The sequence below is a fragment of the Ranitomeya variabilis genome, chromosome 4 (genome assembly GCF_051348905.1).
Source record: "Ranitomeya variabilis isolate aRanVar5 chromosome 4, aRanVar5.hap1, whole genome shotgun sequence".
Classification (NCBI taxonomy): Eukaryota; Metazoa; Chordata; class Amphibia; order Anura; family Dendrobatidae; genus Ranitomeya; species Ranitomeya variabilis.
This window is the reverse complement of record NC_135235.1, coordinates 383,256,590-383,280,892: the sequence shown is the minus strand read 5'-3', so window position 1 is coordinate 383,280,892 and position 24,303 is coordinate 383,256,590. Positions and strand designations below refer to the sequence as shown.

The following is a 24,303-nucleotide window of genomic DNA, read 5'->3' as shown; positions in this document are numbered from 1 at the left end:
TTTTTAAGAGATTTAGACAGAAGCCACAACACAGTACTAAGTGTAGAGCACTGTATGAATGAGAACCAGGCAACTTGATATTATATAGACTTAGTGTTGAAAGGGATCAAAGCGTTTAATCTAACATTGTTAAAGGATTATGAGTAGGCATGAGTGGACACGAACTGTAAATTTTGAGATTCGTACCAGACACCTAATGTTGGTTCCAAACTACGAACACAGACTTCTTATTGTACATTCATGTTGCGGTTCACATTTGACAGACTAATAAAGCTTGTTGAAAGTATGACAGCAATATGATATAAGGGTCAAGCCCCTGATTCTAGCGATGTATCACTTACTAGGCTGCTTGTTTTTTTGTTTGCTTTTTTTAAATAAAAGCACTGTTTCATATGCAGCAGATCAACCATTGATAGTGTGTCGTTATTCCCTTATATTTGCAGCGTGAATAGGTGGTCACTTGAATGCAATATGTAATTTTCATAGTTGCAATTACACGCTAACTAGAGCCTTAGCCGCTTCTCTCAGAGGCAGATGATAATCTAGTCAGCACATAACTGCAAGTATGCAAATCGCATAATATATTCACATGACCACCTAATCACACTGCGAATACAGGGGAATTTGTTATGACCCCAATGGCAGAGGGTCTCAGAAATAAATACCAAGTCTGCAAACACAAAAAACCAGCTCATAGGGCAGTGGTAACTGGGCTGACCGTATATCTAATCCTAGCACCACAAATAGCAGCAGCCGGGGAACGTGCCTACGTTGGTTCTAGACGTCTCGCGCCAGCCGGAGAACTAACTAACCCTAGAAGGGAAAAGAAAGACCTTTCTTGCCTCCAGAGAAAAGACCCCAAAAGTTGGATACAAGCCCCCAACAAATAATAACGGTGAGGTAAGAGGAAAAGACAAACATAAGAATGAACTAGATATTTAGCAAAGAGAGGCCCACTGACTAATAGCAGAATATAGTAAGATGACTTATACGGTCAGCAAAAACCCTATCAAAATTTCCACGCTGGATATTCAAGAACCCCCGAACCGTCTAACGGCCCGGGGGGAGAATACCAGCCCCCTAGAGCTTCCAGCAAAAATCAGGAATCACATTTAGTACAAGCTGGACAAAAAAATAAGAGCAATGCAAATAACCAAAAAACCAAGAAGCAGGACTTAGCTTAATTTTGCAAGATCCAGGACCAGCAGACAGGAGCAAACAGAAAGGAACTGATTACAACGATGCCAGGCACCAGACTGAGAATTCAGGAAGTTTATATAGCAACACCCCTGGACTAACGACCCAGGTGGGTGCCAAACTGAGGAAAGACAATCCCAGAGTCATATCACTAGTGACCACAAGAGGGAGCCAAAAAAGTCTAATTCACAACAGTACCCCCCCTTTAAGGAGGGGTCACCGAACCCTCACCAAGACCACCAGGGCGATCAGGATGAGCAGCGTGAAAGGCACGAACTAAATCGGCCGCATGCACATCAGAGGCAACCACCCAGGAATTATCCTCCTGACCATAGCCCTTCCACTTGACCAGATACTGAAGCCTCCGCCTGGAGAGACGAGAATCCAAGATCTTCTCCACCACATACTCCAACTCGCCCTCAACCAACACCGGAGCAGGAGGCTCAACAGAAGGAACCACAGGCACAACGTACCGCCGCAACAAAGACCTATGGAACACGTTGTGAATGGCAAACGACACCGGAAGATCCAAGCGAAAGGACACAGGATTAAGGATTTCCAATATCTTGTAAGGACCGATGAAGCGAGGCTTAAATTTAGGAGAGGAGACCTTCATAGGAACAAATCGAGAAGACAGCCATACCAAATCCCCAACACGAAGTCAGGGACCCACACCGCGGCGGCGGTTGGCAAAATGCTGAGCCTTCTCCTGTGACAACTTTAAGTTGTCCACCACATGATTCCAAATCTGCTGCAACCTATCCACCACGGAATCTACCCCAGGACAGTCAGAAGGCTCCACATGTCCCGAGGAAAAACGAGGATGGAAACCAGAGTTGCAGAAAAATGGCGAAACCAAAGTAGCGGAACTAGCCCGATTATTAAGGGCAAACTCAGCCAACGGCAAGAAGGTCACCCAATCATCCTGATCAGCAGAAACAAAACACCTCAAATAAGCCTCCAGAGTCTGATTAGTTCGCTCCGTTTGTCCATTAGTCTGAGGATGAAAGGCAGACGAAAACGACAAATCAATGCCCATCTTAGCACAAAAGGATCGCCAGAACCTGGAAACAAACTGGGATCCTCTGTCAGACACAATATTCTCAGGAATGCCGTGTAAACGAACCACATTCTGAAAGAACAAAGGAACCAGATCGGAAGAGGAAGGCAGCTTAGGCAAAGATACCAAATGGACCATCTTGGAAAAGAGATCACATACCACCCAGATGACAGACATGCCCTGAGACACCGGAAGATCTGAAATGAAATCCATGGAAATGTGTGTCCAAGGCCTCTTCGGGACAGGCAAGGGCAAGAGCAACCCGCTGGCACGAGAACAGCAAGGCTTAGCTCGAGCACAAGTCCCACAGGACTGCACAAAAGACCGCACATCCCGCGACAAGGAAGGCCACCAAAAGGACCTAGCCACCAAATCTCTGGTGCCAAAAATTACCGGATGCCCTGCCAACACCGAGGAATGAACCTCGGAAATGACTCTGCTGGTCCACTTATCAGGAACAAACAGTCTGTCAGGTGGACAAGAGTCAGGTCTACCAGCCTGAAATCTCTGCAACACACGTCGCAAATCCGGAGAAATGGCTGACAAAATAACTCCCTCTTTAAGAATACCAACTGGTTCTGCGACTCCAGGAGAGTCAGGCACAAAGCTCCTTGAAAGAGCATCAGCCTTCACATTCTTTGAACCTGGTAAATACGAGACCACAAAGTCAAAACGGGAGAAAAACAATGACCAACGGGCCTGTCTAGGATTCAGGCGTTTAGCAGACTCGAGATACATCAGATTTTTGTGATCAGTCAAGACCACCACACGATGCTTAGCACCCTCGAGCCAATGACGCCACTCCTCAAATGCCCACTTCATGGCCAACAACTCCCGATTGCCAACATCATAATTCCGCTCAGCAGGCGAAAACTTCCTAGAGAAAAAAGCACATGGTCTCATTATAGAGCAACCAGGGCCTCTCTGCGACAAAACGGCCCCTGCCCCAATCTCAGAAGCATCCACTTCAACCTGAAAGGGAAGTGAGACATCAGGCTGGCACAAAACAGGCGCCGAAGTAAACCGGCACTTCAACTCTTGGAAAGCTTCCACGGCTGCAGGAGCCCAGTTAGAAACATCTGAACCTTTCTTGGTCATATCCGTCAAAGGTTTAACAACGCTAGAAAAGTTAGCGATAAAACGACGGTAGAAGTTAGCAAAACCCAAGAACTTCTGAAGACTCTTAACTGACGTGGGTTGAGTCCAATCATGAATAGCTCAGACCTTGACTGGGTCCATCTCCACCGCAGAAGGTGAAAAAAAATAAAACCCAAAAAGGGAACCTTCTGTACTCCAAAGAGACACTTTGAGCCCTTAACAAACAAAGCATTCTCACGCAAAACCTGAAACACCATCCTGACCTGCTCTACATGCGAGTCCCAATCATCAGAAAAAAACAGAATATCATCCAGATAAACAATCATAAATTTATCCAGATACTTCCGTAAAATATCATGCATAAAGGACTGAAACACTGAAGGAGCATTAGAGAGCCCAAAAGGCATCACCAAGTACTCAAAATGACCTTCGGGCGTATTAAATGCAGTTTTCCATTCATCTCCTTGCTTAATGCGCACAAGGTTGTACGCACCACGAAGATCTATCTTGGTGAACCACTTGGCACCTTTAATCCGGGCAAACAAGTCCGACAACAGAAGCAAAGGATACTGAAATTTAACAGTGATTTTATTCAGAAGCCGATAGTCAATACAAGGTCTCAAAGATCCGTCCTTCTTGGCCACAAAAAAGAATCCCGCACCAAGAGGGGAAGAGGATGGACGGATATGCCCCTTCTCCAGAGATTCCTTGATATACGAACGCATTGCGGTATGCTCAGGTACAGACAGATTAAATAATCTTCCCTTAGGAAATTTACTACCTGGAATCAAATCTATAGCGCAGTCACAGTCCCTATGAGGAGGCAGAGCACTGGACCTGGACTCGCTGAATACATCCTGATAATCAGACAAATACTCAGGAACTTCCGAAGGAGTAGAGGAAGCAATAGACACCGGCGGGGAATCACCATGAATTCCCTGACAGCCCCAACTTGACACAGACATTGCCTTCCAATCCAAGACTGGATTATGGGTCTGTAACCATGGCAGACCCAAAACGACCAAATCATGCATTTTATGCAGAACAATAAAACGAATCACCTCCCGATGTTCAGGAGTCATGCACATGGTTACCTGTTTCCAAAACTGCGGTTTATTTTCCGCCAATGGCGTAGCATCAATACCTCTAAGAGGGATAGGATTTACCAACGGCTCAAGAACAAAACCACAGCGCTTGGCAAATGACAGATCAATAAGACTCAGGGCAGCACCTGAATCCACAAACGCCATAACAGGGTAGGAGGACAATGAGCAAATTAAAGTCACAGACAAAATAAATTTAGGTTGCAAATTACCAATGGCGACAGGACTAACAACCCTTATTAGGCGTTTAGAGCATGCTGATATAACATGTGTAGAATCACCACAGTAAAAACACAACCCATTCTGACATCTATGATTTTTCCGTTCATTTCTAGTCTGAATTCTACCACATTGCATTAAATCAGGTGTTTGTTCAGACAACACCACCAGAGGATTAGCGGCTTTGCGCTCCCGCAAACGCCGGTCAATTTGAATAGCCAGCGCCATGGAATCATTCAGACTTGTAGGAATGGGGAAACCCACCATCACATTCTTAATGGCTTCAGAAAGGCCATTTCTGAAATTTGCGGCCAGAGCACACTCATTCCACTGAGTAAGCACGGACCATTTCCGAAATTTTTGGCAATACACTTCAGCTTCATCCTGGCCCTGAGAAATAGCCAGCAAGTAGTGTTGAGCGATACCGTCCGATACTTGAAAGTATCGGTATCGGAAAGTATCGGCCGATACCGGCAAAGTATCGGATCCAATCCGATACCGATACCCGATACCAATACAAGTCAATGGGACTCATGTATCGGACGGTATCCCTGATGGTTCCCAGGGTCTGAAGGAGAGGAAACTCTCCTTCAGGCCCTGGGAACCATATTAATGTGTAAAATAAAGAATTAAAATAAAAAATATTGCTATACTCACCTCTCCGACGCAGCCTGCACCTTACCGAGGGAACCGGCAGCGTTGTTTGCTTAAAATTCGCGCTTTAACTTCCTTACGCGAAGTCCCGGCTTGTGATTGGTCGCGCGCCACCCATGTGGCCGGGACGCAACCAATCACAGCAAGCCGTGACGTAATTTCAGGTCCTTCAGGATTTTAAAATTACGTTCCGGCGTTGTGATTGGTTGCGTCGCGGTCACATGGGCGACGCAACCAATCACAAGCCGTGACGTCACGGGAGGCAGGAGATGCGCGCATTTTAAAATGCGCGCGTGTCCAGCCTCCCGTGACGTCACGGCTTGTGATTGGTTGCGTCGCCCATGTGACCGCGACGCAACCAATCACAACGCCGGAACGTAATTTTAAAATCCTGAAGGACCTGAAATTACGTCACGGCTTGCTGTGATTGGTTGCGTCGCGGTCACATGGGCGACGCAACCAATCACAAGCCGTGACGTCACGGGAGGCAGGAGACGCGCGCATTTTAAAATGCGCGCGTCTCCTGCCTCCCGTGACGTCACGGCTTGTGATTGGTTGCGTCGCCCATGTGACCGCGACGCAACCAATCACAATGCCGGAACGTAATTTTAAAATCCTGAAGGACCTGAAATTACGTCACGGCTTGCTGTGATTGGTTGCGTCCCGGCCACATGGGCGGCGCGCGACCAATCACAAGCCGGGACTTCGCGTAAGGAAGTTAAAGCGCGAATTTTAAGCAAACAACGCTGCCGGTTCCCTCGGTAAGGTGCAGGCTGCGTCGGAGAGGTGAGTATAGCAATATTTTTTATTTTAATTCTTTATTTTACACATTAATGTTGTTTCGATACCGATACCCGATACCACAAAAGTATCGGATCTCGGTATCGGAATTCCGATACAGCAAATATCGGCCGATACCCGATACTTGCGGTATCGGAATGCTCAACCCTACCAGCAAGGCTTTTTCTGCCTGAATTTCAAGATTGGGTTCCTCGTAAAGCAATCCGAGTGCCAGAAAAAACGCATCAATATTTGCCAATGCCGGATCTCCTGGCGCTAGCGAGAAAGCCCAATCCTGAGGGTCGCCCCGTAAGAAAGAGATAACAATTTTAACTTGCTGAGCTGAGTTTCCAGATGAACGGGGTCTCAGAGATAGAAACAATTTACAATTATTCCTGAAATTCCTAAACTTAAATCGGTCTCCAGAGAACAGTTCAGGAATAGGTATTTTAGGTTCAGACATTGGACTACTGGTAACAAAATCTTGTATGCCCTGCACACGAGCAGCAAGCTGATCTACACTTGTAATCAAGGTCTGGACATTCATGTCTGCAGCAAGCTCAAGCCACTCAGAGGTAAAGGGGAGGAAGAAAGAGAGGAAAAAAAAAAAAAAAAAAACCTCAGAATTTCCTTTCTTATTATCCCACTTCTGCAATGCATTAAACATTCAACTTTGGCCTGGCATACTGTTATGACCCCAATGGCAGAGGGTCTCAGAAATAAATACCAAGTCTGCAAACACAAAAAAAAGCTCATAGGGCAGTGGTAACTGGGCTGACCGTATATCTAATCCTAGCACCACAAATAGCAGCAGCCGGGGAACGTGCCTACGTTGGTTCTAGACGTCTCGCGCCAGCCGGAGAACTAACTAACCCTAGAAGGGAAAAGAAAGACCTTTCTTGCCTCCAGAGAAAATACCCCAAAAGTTGGATACAAGCCCCCAACAAATAATAACGGTGAGGTAAGAAGAAAAGACAAACGTAAGAATGAACTAGATATTTAGCAAAGAGAGGCCCACTGACTAATAGCAGAATATAGTAAGATGACTTATACGGTCAGCAAAAACCCTATCAAAATTTCCACGCTGGATATTCAAGAACCCCCGAACCGTCTAACGGCCCGGAGGGAGAATACCAGCCCCCTAGAGCTTCCAGCAAAAATCAGGAATCACATTTAGTACAAGCTGGACAAAAAAATAAGAGCAATGCAAATAACCAAAAAACCAAGAAGCAGGACTTAGCTTAATTTTGCAAGATCCAGGACCAGCAGACAGGAGCAAACAGAAAGGAACTGATTACAACGATGCCAGGCACCAGACTGAGAATTCAGGAAGTTTATATAGCAACACCCCTGGACTAACGACCCAGGTGGGTGCCAAACTGAGGAAAGACAATCCCAGAGTCATATCACTAGTGACCACAAGAGGGAGCCAAAAAAGTCTAATTCACAACAGGAATTGTGACAAAAATAGCACTGAAGCGTGTTGTCGCACAGTGTAACTGCTGACTATTCAGCCCAGAAAACCTCTATAAAATTATTTAAATGATCAGTAAGTTATTGTTTCACCTTCTTTAGTACTAGATCCATATTTGGATAGGGATGAGCAAGTTCTAAAATTCTCAGATGCTCTTTACTCGAACCAAACAATTCCTAATGCTCGGATGCTTGTTTTGAGTAATGAGTATGATGAGAGTCAATGGGAAATCTGAGCATTTTTACGGCAAACCCTACAGTGAAAATGTTGAAAAGGATTGAAAAAGTTCTGAATGGATGGAGAACAACACGGTAAGACCCCTGAAAGCATCTCTGACTCCCAGATTGCAGCTGAGAACAATGGTGTCATACTCTCACTCCAATTTAAGGACTGACAATAAAACATTTAAAACTGACAAGAATATAGGGTTTACAGGAAAAAAAATGTTAAGAAACATTCTTTCCTGTTTAATGGCTTGTAAATAAAGATACATTAAAAATGGCTTAAAGAATATAATTTAAGGAAACCAAAATTGAAGTTTCTATTAAAAAATTGGAAATTTCAGTGACATTTGTGAAGGAAGCAAGAACTGTCAAAAATTTGATGGAAGAGTGATTCAAATACACATGTATTAGACATAAAGTAGGGAATCATACATATGTTGTTCAAATTGTCATGTGATGGTTCTCCTAGACTCTTAAAAGCTATTTACTAAGTGCAAAGCCTGCCAAAAATTATAAGCAGGGTCATCCATACATCCATGGAAGTACCCACAGTAGTGCCTCATTCAAATATTGTGAACAAAGTGTATTGTGGTACTCCTCCACTCATAAAAGCTCTGCACACAGTACAAAGCCAGAAAAAAAAAATAAAAGGAGGGTCATACATACACCCTAGAAGGCAACAACTGAAGGGCCTCATTCAAATATTGAAGATTAAAAACACTTTTTGTGCTTTATTCATTTTTATCAGAGTGAGCCTGTCAGCATTTTCTGTTGACAGGTGAAAGCACCTGTCTGTTATGACCCTCCTGGTGGCAACACTGCTCAGACAAGATGCTAGCGGCAGGGCAGCACAACACCTCCATGGGACAGAGAGATGGCTTATGCCAGGTGTTCAGCTTTGAGACACAATAGTTGAAGGTCACAGAAGATTTAGGGACTGTGCTGGCTTTGTCGGCCAGGTATTGATCAACCATGTTTAAAAACTTTTCCCCTTGTCAAAAATACCCGGTCATCAGGGCCTGGATGCTGGGAGAGTGTTATGAATTTGGCCCAGTCCTTTGAAAGTGTACAATTGCCTCTGTTGTACCTGGTGTGTGTCTACCTCATCTCTCCTCCTTAGTTAGGCAAGGAAGCTTGCCTCCTACCCCTAGTGTCTGATGGGACTGTTTTCTGCATATTTTCCACAATGGCCTTTGGTATAGCAACATATTAATAGACCTCTCACCTCAGGAAGGACAAATGCAAGGTTCTTGTAGCGAGAGTGTAGCAGGATGAACATCCAGTACTCTTTTTTGGCCAAGATAAATGTAACGCGAGGGCAGAGGTATATAAAGTCGGCCATATGTGCCAAGCTCCCTACAGCCAACACTTCCCTGTATCCATGATGACTACTCTCCAACTCCTCCTCTTTCATCTCTTCTTCCTCATTCCTCTCCTGAGTCCATCCATGTAGGAGAGACGGGACAAAGCTTATGTGGGTACTAGCCTCTTGTAACCAGCTACTGTTCCTCAGCCTCCACTGTTGTGAACTCTGTTTTCAGGCTCCCTCTTGTGGTCACTGGTGGTATGGTGTGACTTTTGCTTTGGGCTCCCCCTGGTGGCTTTGTTTGTTATCCTGCTGGTCTCTGGCTATCAGCTGGTTCGTTATCCTCTGGGAGGTTCCTATATAGCTCTGTTTTACTTCCACTTGTTGCCGGCTGTCGATGTAATCAGTGCTACTCAGATTCCTTCTGACTACCTTGCTCCCAGTCCATCCAGGACAAGCTAAGTTTTGTTTGCTCATTTTTTTGATCAGCAGTGTTTATCATGTTTTCTTGTCCAGCTTGCTAAAATGTGATTCCCTCGCTTGCTGGATGCTCTAGTGGACTGAGTATCTCCCCACACACCATTAGTTGGTGCGTGGGTTCTTGAAATCTCAGGATGGATATTTTGTAAGGGTTTTTTATTGATCGCATAGACCCCTACTCTATTTTCTGCTTTCTAGTACTAGTGGGCCTCTTTTGCTGAATCTGATTTCATCCCTACGTATGTGCCTTCTTCTTACTTCACCGTTAATATTTGTTGGGGGCTTCTATATCTTTGGGGATTATTTCTCTGGAGGCAAGCGAGGTCTTTCTTTCTCTTTAGGGGTAGCTAGTTCCTCAGGCTGGCTCGAGACGTCTAGGAATTTTTTAGGCACGTTCACCGGCTACCTCTATTTGTGTTGGATAGGTTCAGATTTGCGATCAGTCCAGTTACCATCTCCCTAGAGCTTGTCCTTAGTTTATTCACTTGCTGGTCTATTTGTGATCCTCAGCCACTAAGGATCATAACAGTACAGCCGGCCATTAAAGTGTTAATTGCATGGCAGAAGCAGGAGAAAAGAAGCCTTGAGAATTTTTATTTTTATTTTTTTTTGTTGTTGTTGTTGCCGTGTGTCTAGCTGCTGAGGCTAGCTTCTCTCCTCCTCTTAATCTTGGTGTGGCTCTGAGTTCAGCTGCTGACATGGATGTCCAGAGCTTGGCTTCCAGTCTGGATCATCTTGCTGCTAGGGTTCAAAGTATTCAGGATTTTGTTGTTCACAGTCCTATGTCAGAGCCTAGAATACCTATTCTGGAGTTGTTTTCTGGAGATAGATCTAGGTTCCTGAATTTTAGGAACAATTGTAAGTTGTTTCTTTCTTTGAAACCTCGTTCCTCTGATGATGCCGTTCAGCAAGTTAAGATTATCATTTCCTTTTTGCGTGGTGACCCTCAAGATTGGGCCTTCGCATTGGCGCCAGGGGATCCTGCATTGCTTAGTGTAGATGCGTTTTTCCTAGCCCTTGGATTGCTCTATGAGGAACCTAATCTTGAGAACCAGGCTGAAAAAACGTTATTGGCCCTCTCGCAGGGGCAAGATGAAGCAGAGGTGTACTGCCAGAAATTTCGGAAATGGTCGGTGCTTACTCAGTGGAATGAGTGTGCCCTGGCTGCAAATTTCAGAGAAGGTCTTTCTGAACCCATTAAGAATGTCATGGTGGGGTTCCCTACGCCTGCAGGTCTGAATGAGTCAATGACTCTGGCCATTCAGATTGATCGGCGTTTGCGGGAGCGCAAACCTGTGCACCATTTGGCGGTGTCTTCTGAACAGACACCTGAATCTATGCAATGTGACAGAATTCTGACCAGAAGTGAACGGCAAAATTATAGACGGCAAAATGGGTTGTGCTTTTAGTGTGGTGACTCAGCTCATGTTATCTCAGCATGCTCTAAGCACAAAAAAAGGTTGATAAATCTGTCACCATTGGTACTTTACAGCCTAAGTTCATTTTGTCTGTTACCCTGATTTGTTCCCTGTCATCTTACCCGGTTAATGCTTTTGTAGATTCAGGTGCCGCCCTGAGTCTGATGGATTGGTCATTTGCCAGGCGCTGTGGTTTTGATTTGGAGCCTTTAAAATTCCCTATTCCACTAAGGGGAATTGATTCTACACCATTGGCTACGAATAGACCTCAGTACTGGACACAAGTGACCATGTGCATGACTCCTGTTCATCAGTAGGTGATTCGCTTTCTTGTACTGCATAATTTGCATGATGTCGTCGTGTTGGGTCTACCATGGTTGCAGACTCATAATCCAGTCCTGGATTGGAAAGCTATGTCGGTGTCAAGTTGGGGTTGTCAGGGAATTCATGGTGACGCTCCTGTGGTGTCAATTGCTTCGTCCACTCCTTCGGAAGTCCCTACGTTTTTGTCAAACTACCAGGATGTATTTGAGGAGCCCAAACTCAATTCTCTACCTCCTCATAGGGACTGTGATTGTGCTATAAATTTGATTCCTGGTAGTAAGTTTCCTAAAGGACGACATTTCAATTTATCTGTCCCGGAGCATGCTGCCATGCGGAGTTATATAAAGGAGTCTTTAGAGAAGGGACATATTCGCCCGTCCTCATCCCCTCTTAGTGCAGGATTCTTTTTTGTGGCTAAAAAGGATGGTTCCCTGAGACCCTGTATTGATTATCGCCTTTTGAATAAAATCACGGTCAAATTTCAGTATCCTTTGCCATTGTTAACTGATTTGTTTGCTCGCATTAGGGGGTCTAGTTGGTTCACCAAGATAGATCTTCGTGGTGCGTATAACCTTGTGCGTATAAAAAAGGGTGATGAATGGAAAACTGCATTTAATACGCCTGAAGGCCATTTTGAGTACTTGGTGATGCCTTTTGGACTTTCTAATGCTCCTTCAGTCTTTCAGTCCTTTATGCATGACATCTTTCGTGAATATCTGGATAAGTCTATGATTGTGTATCTGGATGATATTCTGTTTTTTTCGGATGATTGGGAGTCTCATGTTAAGCAGGTTAGGATGGTCTTTCAGGTCCTGCGTGACAATGCTTTATTTGTGAAGGGCTCAAAATGTCTTTTTGGAGTCCAGAAGATTTCTTTTTTGGGTTTCATTTTTTCTCCTTCTACTATTGAGATGGACCCAGTCAAGGTCCAGGCTATTCATGACTGGACGCAGCCTACATCTGTTAAGAGTCTTCAGAAGTTCTTGGGTTTTGCTAATTTTTACCGTCGCTTCATAGCTAATTTTTCTGGCGTTGTTAAGCCTTTGACGGATTTGACCAAGAAGGGTTCTGATGTGACTAATTGGTCTTCTGCGGCTGTGGAGGCCTTTCGGGAGCTGAAGTGTCGGTTTTCTTCGGCTCCGGTCTTATGTCAGCCAGATGTCTCACTTCCCTTCCAGGTGGAGGTTGATGCTTCCGAGATTGGAGCGGGGGCTGTTTTGTCGCAGAGAATCCCCGATGGCTCTGTGATGAAGCCATGTGCTTTCTTTTCAAGAAAGTTTTTGCCTGCCGAGCGGAATTATGATGTTGGTAATCGGGAGCTGTTGGCTATGAAGTGGGCATTTGAGAAGTGGCGACATTGGCTCGAGGGAGCTAAACATCGTGTGGTGGTCTTGACTGATCACAAGAATTTAATTTATCTCGAGTCGGCCAAGCGGCTGAATCCCAGACAGGCTCGTTGGTCGTTGTTTTTCTCTCGTTTTGATTTCATGGTCTCGTACCTGCCGGGTTCGAAGAATGTGAAGGCTGATGCTCTTTCTAGGAGTTTTGTGCCTGACTCTCCTGGAGATTCAGAGCTGGCTGGTATCCTTAGAGAAGGGGTGATTTTGTCTGCCATCTCCCCAGATTTGCGACGTGTGCTGCAAGAGTTTCAGGCGGATAGACCTGACCGCTGTCCACCGGAGAGACTGTTTGTCCCGGATAGATGGACCAACAGAGTCATCTCCGAGGTTCATTCTTCGGTGTTGGCGGGCCATCCTGGAATATTTGGTACCAGAGACTTGGTGGCCAGGTCTTTTTGGTGGCCTTCCTTGTCGCGGGATGTGCGTTCCTTTGTGCAGTCTTGTAGAATTTGTGCTCGGGCGAAGCCTTGCTGTTCTCGTGCCAGTGGTTTGCTGTTACCTTTGCCTGTCCCGAAGAGGCCTTGGATGCACATTTCCATGGATTTTATTTCAGATCTCCCTGTCTCTCAGAGAATGTCTGTCATCTGGGTGGTGTGTGATCGTTTTTCTAAGATGGTCCATTTGGTGCCCTTGCCTAAGTTGCCTTCCTCCTCCGAGTTGGTTCCACTGTTTTTTCAAAATGTGGTTCGTTTGCACGGGATTCCTGAGAACATTGTTTCTGACAGAGGATCCCAGTTTGTGTCTAGATTTTGGCGGACCTTTTGTGCTAAGTTGGGCATTGAATTGTCTTTTTCGTCGGCCTTCCATCCTCAGACGAATGGCCAAACCGAGCGAACTAATCAGACCTTGGAGACTTATTTAAGATGTTTTGTTTCTGCTGACCAGGACGACTGGGTTACTTTTTTGCCGTTGGCCGAGTTTGCCCTTAATAATCGGGCTAGTTCTGCTACTTTGGTTTCTCCTTTTTTTTGTAATTCGGGGTTTCATCCTTGTTTTTCCTCGGGTCAGGTGGAGCCTTCTGATTGTCCTGGAGTGGATGTTGTGGTGGATAGGTTGCATCAGATTTGGAATCATGTGGTGGACAATTTGAAGTTGTCACAAGAGAAGGCTCAGCTCTTTGCCAACCGCCGTCGCTGTGTGGGTCCCCGACTTCGCGTTGGGGACTTGGTGTGGTTGTCTTCTCGCTTCGTTCCTATGAAGGTCTCCTCTCCTAAGTTCAAGCCTCGGTTTATCAGTCCTTATAAGATTCTGGAAGTCCTTGGCCCTGTGTCATTCCGTCTGGACCTCCCGGCATCATTTGCTATTCATAATGTGTTCCATCGCTCGTTGTTGCGGAGGTATGTGGTACCTGTGGTTCCTCCGGTTGAGCCTCCTGCCCCGGTTCTGGTTGAGGGAGAATTGGAATACGTGGTGAAGATCTTGGATTCTCGTGTTTCTAGACGGAGGCTCCAGTATTTGGTCAAGTGGAAGGGCTATGGTCAGGAGGATAATTCTTGGGTTGTCGCTTCGGATGTTCATGCGGCCGATTTGGTTCGTACCTTCCATGTGGCTCATCCTGATCGCCGTGGGGGTTTTCATGAGGGTTCGGTGACCCCTCCTTAAGGGGGGGGTACTGTTGTGAACTCTGTTTTCAGGCTCCCTCTTGTGGTCACTGGTGGTATGGTGTGACTTTTGCTTTGGGCTCCCCCTGGTGGCTTTGTTTGTTATCCTGCTGGTCTCTGGCTATCAGCTGGTTCGTTATCCTCTGGGAGGTTCCTATATAGCTCTGTTTTACTTCCACTTGTTGTTGTTGCCGGCTGTCGATGTAATCAGTGCTACTCAGATTCCTTCTGACTACCTTGCTCCCAGTCCATCCAGGACAAGCTAAGTTTTGTTTGCTCATTTTTTGATCAGCAGTGTTTATCATGTTTTCTTGTCCAGCTTGCTAAAATGTGATTCCCTCGCTTGCTGGATGCTCTAGTGGACTGAGTTTCTCCCCACACACCATTAGTTGGTGCGTGGGTTCTTGAAATCTCAGGATGGATATTTTGTAAGGGTTTTTTATTGATCGCATAGACCCCTGCTCTATTTTCTGCTTTCTAGTACTAGTGGGCCTCTTTTGCTGAATCTGATTTCATCCCTACGTATGTGCCTTCTTCTTACTTCACCGTTAATATTTGTTGGGGGCTTCTATATCTTTGGGGATTATTTCTCTGGAGGCAAGCGAGGTCTTTCTTTCTCTTTAGGGGTAGCTAGTTCCTCAGGCTGGCTCGAGACGTCTAGGAATTTTTTAGGCACGTTCACCGGCTACCTCTATTTGTGTTGGATAGGTTCAGATTTGCGATCAGTCCAGTTACCATCTCCCTAGAGCTTGTCCTTAGTTTATTCACTTGCTGGTCTATTTGTGATCCTCAGCCACTAAGGATCATAACACTCCACCTTCTTATTGTTATCCAATCCACATTGAGCAGATGAGATGAGAATGGGTTGGGTAGTATCTCCCTGTCTCTTGTCTTCCTGCTTGTCCACCTGACCCACAAGTTTCAGCTTTAATTGTGAGCAGCAACTGTTTATGTAGGGACAGATGCGCTGATTATGGAGTCATTGCCTCCCACTATCTTTGTTGAGTCCTCAAAGTCTTGGAGAACCACACAAATGTCAGACATTCATGGTGACGCTTCACTTGTTATTTGCGGAGGCTACCCAGAATACCAATGGGCATATTGGAGCTGGTATTTGAGAACTGGCTTATGCTGCTCACATAACATTGCCAGCATGTGCAGTGTGGAGTTCCAGCACGTGGAGACGTCGCACACTAGCCAGTGAGCTGGCACTTGTATGCACTGCTGCAGCACTGTCAGAGTGGTGGCAGCTGTAGCCTACTTGCATAAATGGGCGCTGATGTGGCATACCTTGAACAGAAGCTCTTGTAAATCTAGGTAGGTTTTCAGACACAGCTGAACCACCAAGTTTATCACGTGAGCCAGCCACCACCAGGTTACAGCCATTATCACACAAGACCATGCTTGGTTGTAGGTTCAGCTGTGAGAGCCACAGATGTGTCTTGTCTGTTATTCCTTTCAATAACTCTGCCATGGTGTGCGGTTTGTCTCCTAGACAAACTGGCTTCAGCAGATCCAAGTTGCCGCTTTGCTGAAGCAATCCAGCAGAGCTTCATGTTGATGTGGACAATGTGCTCTGAGATAACAAATTGAAGATGGAGGATGAGGAGGAGCAGGAGGGGGTGCAGGAACAGGTGTAGGTGGTGGAGAAAACCATGATAGAAGTAGAGCCAGCTATCCTTGGTGTCGGTAGCACATGTGCCATGCCAGGGTGGGAATCGGCCCCTGCCTCCACAATGTTCACAATGTTCACCCAGTGTGTCGAGAGGAATATGTAGCATCCCTGGCCACAAGTGCTTGTCCAAGTGTTCGCCATTAAGTGTACAATCCCAGTAAAAGCATTGGTAAGAGCATGGGGGCTGTTCCTGGACACCTGTTGGCACAAGGTGGGGATGCAACACCAGACGAAATAGTGGCTACTGGTGACCGAGTATCGAGGGATGACTGCCGCCATGAATCATCTGAAACTAGAGCGTTAAACTCTACAGATGACTAATTAAATTTGGAAAAAAATTGAACTTTTATGGGGGGAGGTTTATATACCACCATAATGTAACCCTAACTATGCTAAAAAGTCTAAGGATGACTAATTGAATCCAGAAATTTTTAATTTTTACTTCTTTTGGAGTTTTATATACCACCATATTGTAACACTAAGCACATTAAACTGTATGGTTGATAATATAGTAAATCCCCTCCCCTTAAAAAAAAAATGTGGTCATGTGCAGCAGGTATATACAGTGCCTACAAGTAGTATACAACCCCCTGCAGATTTAGCAGGTTTAATAAGATGCAAATAAGTTAGAGCCTTCAAACTTCAAACAAGAGCAGGATTTATTAACAGATGCATAAATCTTACAAACCAAAAAGTTTTGTTGCTCAGTTAAATTTTTATAAATTTTAAACATAAAAGTGTGGGTCAATTATTATTCAACCCCTAGGTTTAATATTTTGTGGAATAACCTTTGTTTGCAATTACAGCTAATAATCGTCTTTTCTAAGACCTGATCAGGCCGGCACAGGTCTCTGGAGTTATCTTGGCCCACTCCTCCATGCAGATCTTCTCCAAGTTATCTAGGTTCTTTGGGTGTCTCATGTGGACTTTAATCTTGAGCTCCTTCCACAAGTTTTCAATTGGGTTAAGGTCAGGAGACTGACTAGGCCACTGCAACACCTTGATTTTTTGCCTCTTGAACCAGGCCTTGGTTTTCTTGGCTGTGTGCTTTGGGTCATTGTCTTGTTGGAAGATGAAATGACGACCCATCTTAAGATCCTTGATGGAGGAGCGGAGGTTCTTGGCCAAAATCTCCAGGTAGGCCGTGCTATCCATCTTCCCATGGATGCGGACCAGATGGCCAGGCCCCTTGGCTGAGAAACAGCCCCACAGCATGATGCTGCCACCACCATGCTTGACTGTAGGGATGGTATTCTTGGGGTCATATGCAGTGCCATCCAGTCTCCAAACGTCACGTGTGTGGTTGGCACCAAAGATCTCAATCTTGGTCTCATCAGACCAGAGAACCTTGAACCAGTCAGTCTCAGAGTCCTCCAAGTGATCATGAGCAAACTGTAGACGAGCCTTGACATGACGCTTTGAAAGTAAAGGTACCTTACAGGCTCGTCTGGAATGGAGACCATTGCGGTGGAGTACGTTACTTATGGTATTGACTGAAACCAATGTCCCCACTGCCATGAGATCTTCCCGGAGCTCCTTCCTTGTTGTCCTTGGGTTAGCCTTGACTCTTCGGACAAGCCTGGCCTTCGGCACGTGAGGAAACTTTCAAAGGCTGTCCAGGCCGTGGAAGGCTAACAGTAGTTCCATAAGCCTTCCACTTCCGGATGATGCTCCCAACAGTGGAGACAGGTAGGCCCAACTCCTTGGAAAGGGTTTTGTACCCCTTGCCAGCCTTGTGACCCTCCACGATCTTGTCTCTGATGGCCTTGGAATGCTCCTTTGTCTTTCCCATGTTGACCATGTATGAGTGCTGTTCACAAGTTTGGGGAGGGTCTTAAATAGTCAGAAAAGACTGGAAAAAGAGATAATTAATCCAAACATGTGAAGCTCATTGTTCTTTGTGCCTGAACTACTTCTTAATACTTTAGGAGAACCAAACAGAATTCTGGTGGGTTGAGGGGTTGAATAATAAATGACCCTCTGAAACAACTTTTCACAATTTAAAAAAAAAATAAACAAAGAAATAACATTCTTTTTTGCTGCAGTGCATTTCACACTTCCAGGCTGATCTACAGTCCAAATGTCACAATGCCAAGTTAATTCCAAATGTGTAAACCTGCTAAATCTGCAGGGGGTTGAATACTACTTGTAGGCACTGTATTTAGCAACGGACTGCAAAGCCCTAAGCCCTGCCTAGAGGCTGTATTTAGCCACTCTCCCTGCTCCTGCAGCTATCCCTAGTCTAAATGAAGAATGCGTCTGATACAAACAGCAAGGACTCTTAGGCCACACTCACACGTTCAGTATTGGGTCAGTATTTTACCTCAGTATTTGTAGCCAAAACCAGGAGAGGAACAATCAAAGGAAAAGTATAATAGAGACACGTCACCACTTCTGTGTTTATCACCCATTCCTGGTTTTGATTACAAATACTGATGTAAAATACTGACCAAATAGTGAACTTGTGAACGTGGCCTTAGTATGATGGTTTAGCATCAGTACCAGTATCACCACTAGAGGACTCTGATTCGTACAACTGTGCACAGGCAGGCATGGACAACTACTCTGTCCCTCTAATCACAACAGTCTCTGAGCTGTGCAATGGTGTCAGTGTGCCGAGCGTGGTGGCGCCTGTCCTTTTATAACCTCTGATGAGGTAATGCAGCCAGCCAGATGGCTTTGGCATTGCAGTGACTGGCAGGCAATCTCCGCATGTTCATTGGCTGTGTAACAGGCGTCAAAGATTCAGGGCAAGAATTTGAGCTTCAATCCAGCACCAGCCACTGCTCTTCGAGTGCCAAGCACATCTGAGCACCCAAGTACTGGAGTGATGTTCGAGCATCATCGGGTACGTTAGCTCATTCCTAGTTATAAAGTACACTTAAAGACAATCAGTCAGTATTAATTACAGATAAAACCTAACTTTTCTTACATGAGCTGTTAAGATCTATAAGTCGGACATAAATCTCCCTACGAAGCTGCCCCCAGAGATTATTTTAAATGAAAGGAGTCATTACATGGATGGCTTAGAAGGGTTGATACTACTGACAGATTCACTTTAAACAAACTTGCCCCAAATTGACATTTCACAATATTTTTCCAAAGGACAAGTTCAATAGTTTACATGTTTTTTGCAGGTTCGTGGCAGTTTGGGCTGGAACATTGTGAGTGCTGTGATATCATCATTGGAATTTGTCATTCTTATAGTTGACGTGGTGATAAATGGGGGCTATTCCTGTGATGAGTCGTGCGTCACTGTATGGGTGAGTAGCAAGAAGACTTTAGACAGTTCATATATATGCACTAGTATATTTTATTATGTGTATGTAAGCCATGTTCCAAGTTGGGTTTCCCAGGATACAGCGAAGTCACGAAAGAAGAAAACAACTCCAACACCAGTTCATTCACCCAAAGTATTTTACTTAATCGTGTGGGTGAACTTAACTAAGAGGAGGGGAAAAATTTAAAGAAATCCACAGACACTCAGCTGAAAGGCCAAGACTCTTGTGCTGTACAGCATGGCGTCCTATAATATGTTCCAAATATATTCACAATATATTTGCCTACGTGTGAGCCTGTATAAACCAACTTCCGATTACCTTAACCGGAAATTAGTTTGAAGAGCTTAAGCAAATATCATGTAACTCTAATGTTCTTCATAAGCTCCTGCCTGGGCAAACTCAAGCATAGCCTGAAGTTCATTGCGTGTCTTGACAGCACCTAGGTGAGAATTGAAGCTTTATGGTAAACACAGAATCAATAATAATGAAGAAACAGGTGATGTAGCAGCAAAACTGAACGTACAGGATGCTGATAGGCCACAATTGCTGTCACTGTCACGGTCAATATGCTTATCTAACCAACTACAGGCCTTATCTCAGGCTCGAGTATTTTGGTGTCAAAATATGGTGAGGTGCATGCACTGTTAACCACTGCAGTTACCCACTGCAGTGCTGCAGTAGGCCTTGGTTATCTCACCGACCCGGGTCTGCTCCGGACAAATGATCAGTGCTTGCAGATGGGTGAGGACCCCCTCTGGCAGATGAGCTGTACCACTGCTGTCTGTGACTTTATTTCCCTGCACTGCTCATGCTAGGTCCCAGACTTTTGCCATCTTAGGGTATGTTTCCACGGTCAGTAAACGCTGCTTGTTTGACGCTGCAGCGTCAAACAAGCAGCGTCCAGATGTTCCTGCATAGTGGAGGGGATTTTATGAAATCCCGTCTCCACTATGCGTGGAAACCCGCACGCGGCGGCCCTGCGACTCCGGACATGCTGCGCGTCTTTTCAGAACGCAGCATGTCCGTACACCTTGCGGGGACGCAGCGTCCCCGCAAGGCATATCACAGGGCCCTATGGCGAGGAGTGCGATGATCCCGGATGTGTACTGTACACATCCGGCACCATCGCGTCCCATTAAGGGGGCGGGGCTTAGCGCCGAGCGGCTTCGCCGCTGCGGCGATCCTGCCGGCGAAACGGACCGTGGAGCCATACCCTTATAGTGGCATTCCTAGCCGTAATCTTCTCCCATCTGCTTAGGATCTGTTCATAGGCCAGATCAGTATCACACCGCCGTTGCTCTGGTCTCAGTGGGATGCTTCCTCATGCGGATGTCACTGGATCCGTCAATGACTTGTCTTCTTTCTGTCCTCTGTAGTTCCAGACTGCACCCAGGATGGCCACGCTCTTCTTCCTATGATTTACATCCATCTCTGTAGCTCCACCTCTGTCTCAAGCTGGGCAGAGCCACATCAAAATATCAGTTCATTGGTACTGCCGGGAACTGCTTCTAATGTGGGATCGACCGGTATATCTCAACATTAATTTATTTCCTGTGCTTGTGTGTGTGTGTTTTGCAGAGTACACATGTATTGCAGTCTTTCAGTTGTGCTTAGGAAACAGCGACATATAGTGACCAAATATGGCATTTCAGTCCATGTAAAGTTGTACCACATCATTGTTGGCATCAAGAAGGTGATTAAACTTATATACAAAAGATACAATGTTTACACTCATGCAGACACAGATGTGCACATCTATGCCACTCTGGTAAGCTGGTTGATGAACGGTGTTTACAAGGCTTACTATCCACATCTTTAACCAGATACATACAGGTGATTCTCACAAAATTTGAATATCATCAAAAGGTTAATTTATTTCAGTTCTTCAATACAAAAAGTGAAACTCATATATTTTATAGAGTCATTACAAACAGAATGATCTATTTCAAGTGTTTATTTCTGTTAATGTTGATGATTATGGCTTACAGCCAATGAAAACCCAAAAAGTAATTATTTACAATCATCTGAAAACAACACCTTGGACCACTGAGCAACAGTCCAGTTAATTTTCTCCTTGGCCCAGGTAAAACGCTTCTGGTGTTGTCTATTGGTCATTAGTGGCTTGACACCAGGAATGCGACACTTGTAGCCCATGTAGCATACGTCTGTATGTGGTGGCTCTTGAAGCAATGACTCCAGCAGCAGTCCACTCCTTCTGAATCTCCCCCAAATATTTGATGGCCTGTTCTTAACAATCCTTTCAAGGCTCCGGTTATCCCGGTTGCTTGTGCACCTTTTTCTACCACACTTTTTCATTCCACTCAACTCTCCATTAATATGCTTGGATATAGCGCTATGTGAACAGCCAGCTTCTTTAGCAATTACCTTTTGTGGCTTACCCTCCTTGTGGAGTATGTCAATGACTGCCTTCTGGACATCTGTCAAGTTAGCAGCCTTCCCCATGATTGTGGAGCCTACTGAAACAGGCTAAAAGACCTTTTTAAATGCTTAGGAAGCATGTATTTTGTTAATTATTCTAATTTACTGAGATAAGCCATAATCATCAACATTAACATAAACACTTGAAATAGATCTCTCTGTTTGTAATGACTGTATAGAATATATGAGTTTCACTTTTTGTATTGAAGAACTGAAATAAATTAACTTTTTGATTATATAATTTTGTCAAAGGCACCTGTATGGTCATGGGCAATGGGGGCTATTTCACCATCTCACATATGCACAAAAAAAGAACAACATGCTGCAAAATTTTTAAATGGCTAAATAAGAAGAACTCAAATTGAAACGTAGCAGATTTCATTATAGTTAAGGTGGTTGAACTAGTGATACAAGTGTCTGTTATAGGAGGAGCCATTTCTTGTATGTGTTCTATTTTTCGGTTCCTATAATGGAACATAAAACAGAATGACAAATGCTAGTGTGAAGGTGGCACTAAAGAATTAGATCAGTCCATTTAATCACAAATAAAGACATAAGAGAAAAACCCCAGCACTCACCCAACACTATATACTCTCCATGTTGTAGCGGGCTCCCTTCTATGTGTATGGCATGAAGTCAAGTTTATATCTTAAGGGTGATGACATTACTGATGTCATCACCCATGAAACATGACTACGAGTAACCTATGAAGCGTCATTCTCAGAACAACGCTCCAAAGGTTGCAGAAGGGAATTTCTGGATGGGAAACACAATGGATTACTTCAGAGCTGCTGGGATTATGTTTTAATAATAAATGGGTAAACCAGAGACTGTGCCTGGGAGTCTTTATTCAAATAAACTTTTTTTCCTGTGTGTGTGTCTTTTTATTTTTATTTTTAAATACAGGGTTATGTAGTGGGGGTGTCTGATAGACACCTCCTCCCCATTACTAACCACTAGAGTTGATACCAGCTGACATCAACCTCAAAAACTATTACCCTGATTGCCACAACACCAGAGCAATCTGGAAGAGCTGAAGCTAAGATCCAGAATTGGCGCATATAATCGATGTGCTATTTCTGGGACGGATGGGAGCTAGTCTTATTAGGCTGGGAAAGGGCTAATATCCAAGGACCTTTCCAGCCTATTAACCCCTTCATGACCCAGCCTATTTTGACCTTAATGACCTGGCCATTTTTTGCAATTCTGACCAGTGTCCCTTTATGAGGTAATAACTCAAGAACGCTTCAAAGGATCCTACCGATTCTCAGACTGTTTTTTCGTGACATATTGAGCTTCATGTTAGTGATAAATTTAGGTCGATAATTTTTGCGTTTATTTGTAAAAAAAAACAAAAAAAAAACGGAAATTTGGCGAAAATTTTGAAAATTTAGCAATTTTCAAATTTTTAATTTTTATTCTGTTAAACCAGAGAGTTATGTGACACAAAATAGTTAATAAATAACATTTCCCACATGTCTACTTTACATCAGCAAAATTTTGGAAACAAAATTTTTTTTTTTGCTAGGAAGTTATAATGGTTAAAATTTGACCAGCGATTTCTCATTTTTACAACAAAATTTACAAAACCATTTTTTTTTAGGGACCACCTCACATTTGAAGTCACTTTGAGGGGTCTATATGGCTAAAAATACCCAAAAGTGACACCATTCTAAAAACTGCACCCCTCAAGGTGCTCAAAACCACATTCAAGAAGTGTATTAACCCTTCAGGTGCAACATGGAAGGAAAAAATGAACATTTAACTTTTTAGTCACAAAAATGAACTTTTAGCAACAATTTTTTTATTTTCCCAAGGGTAAAAGGATAAACTGGACCCCGAAAGTTGTTGTACAATTTGTCCTGAGCACGCCGTTACCCTATATGTGGGGGGAGTCACTGTTTGGGCACATAACAGGGCTCGGAAGGGAAGGAGCGCCATTTAACTTTTTGAATGAAAAATTGGCTCCAATCTTTAGCGGACACCATGTCGCGTTTGGAGAGCCCCTGTGTGCCTAAAGATTGGAGCTCCCCCACAAGTGACCCCAAGAGTCCGATGCGCCCTGCTGGTGCATTTGTTTGGAGGCTTCAGCAGGTAACCATCTCTGCTTTTTTCTCTGTGATTTTTTTTTGTCAATTTTCTGGAGGATTTTTAAGTCCTCTTTTTGTGTCTGTGAGCTTTTACTCAATGTTTAGCGTTAGGACCGGCAAAAATGTAAGGACACTTGACGTGGGTTGCCGGCTTATGTATTGAGGCCTCAATATAAACTAATACCTTACATACATCGATATATGGTTTTTTTGCACTTTATCTTGCAGGGCGCAGTCGGACCAAGATGGCTCTGTAAACTGTAGGCCTCTATTCACACAGCATGCATTTTGTAGCACTGGGCAGCCCGCCTGTATGTGCGTTAGTAATAGGCTGTAGACCAGATGCTCTGCATTGCTTGTGTGAACAATGCCACATACAGACTATTATCGCTTATCTTTTTGTGCACTAATGCCAAACAACCAATACTGGATTGAAAGTGGTTGTTTCATCGGTATTTTTTGCACCTGTGTTTTTGCCAT

At 44.5% G+C, this 24,303-nt stretch overlaps 1 protein-coding gene across 2 annotated transcripts in view; it reads left to right on the top strand.

Moving 5' to 3' along the window:
* Positions 1 to 24,303, top strand: part of LOC143768943 (membrane-spanning 4-domains subfamily A member 15-like) — a 221,952-nt gene that overhangs the window by 128,983 nt on the left and 68,666 nt on the right. For both annotated transcript variants that reach the window (XM_077257550.1, XM_077257549.1), the window contains exon 5: positions 19,151 to 19,276. In XM_077257550.1, coding sequence (XP_077113665.1) covers positions 19,151 to 19,276 — 126 coding nt within the window. The remainder of the gene's footprint in view (positions 1 to 19,150; positions 19,277 to 24,303) is intronic.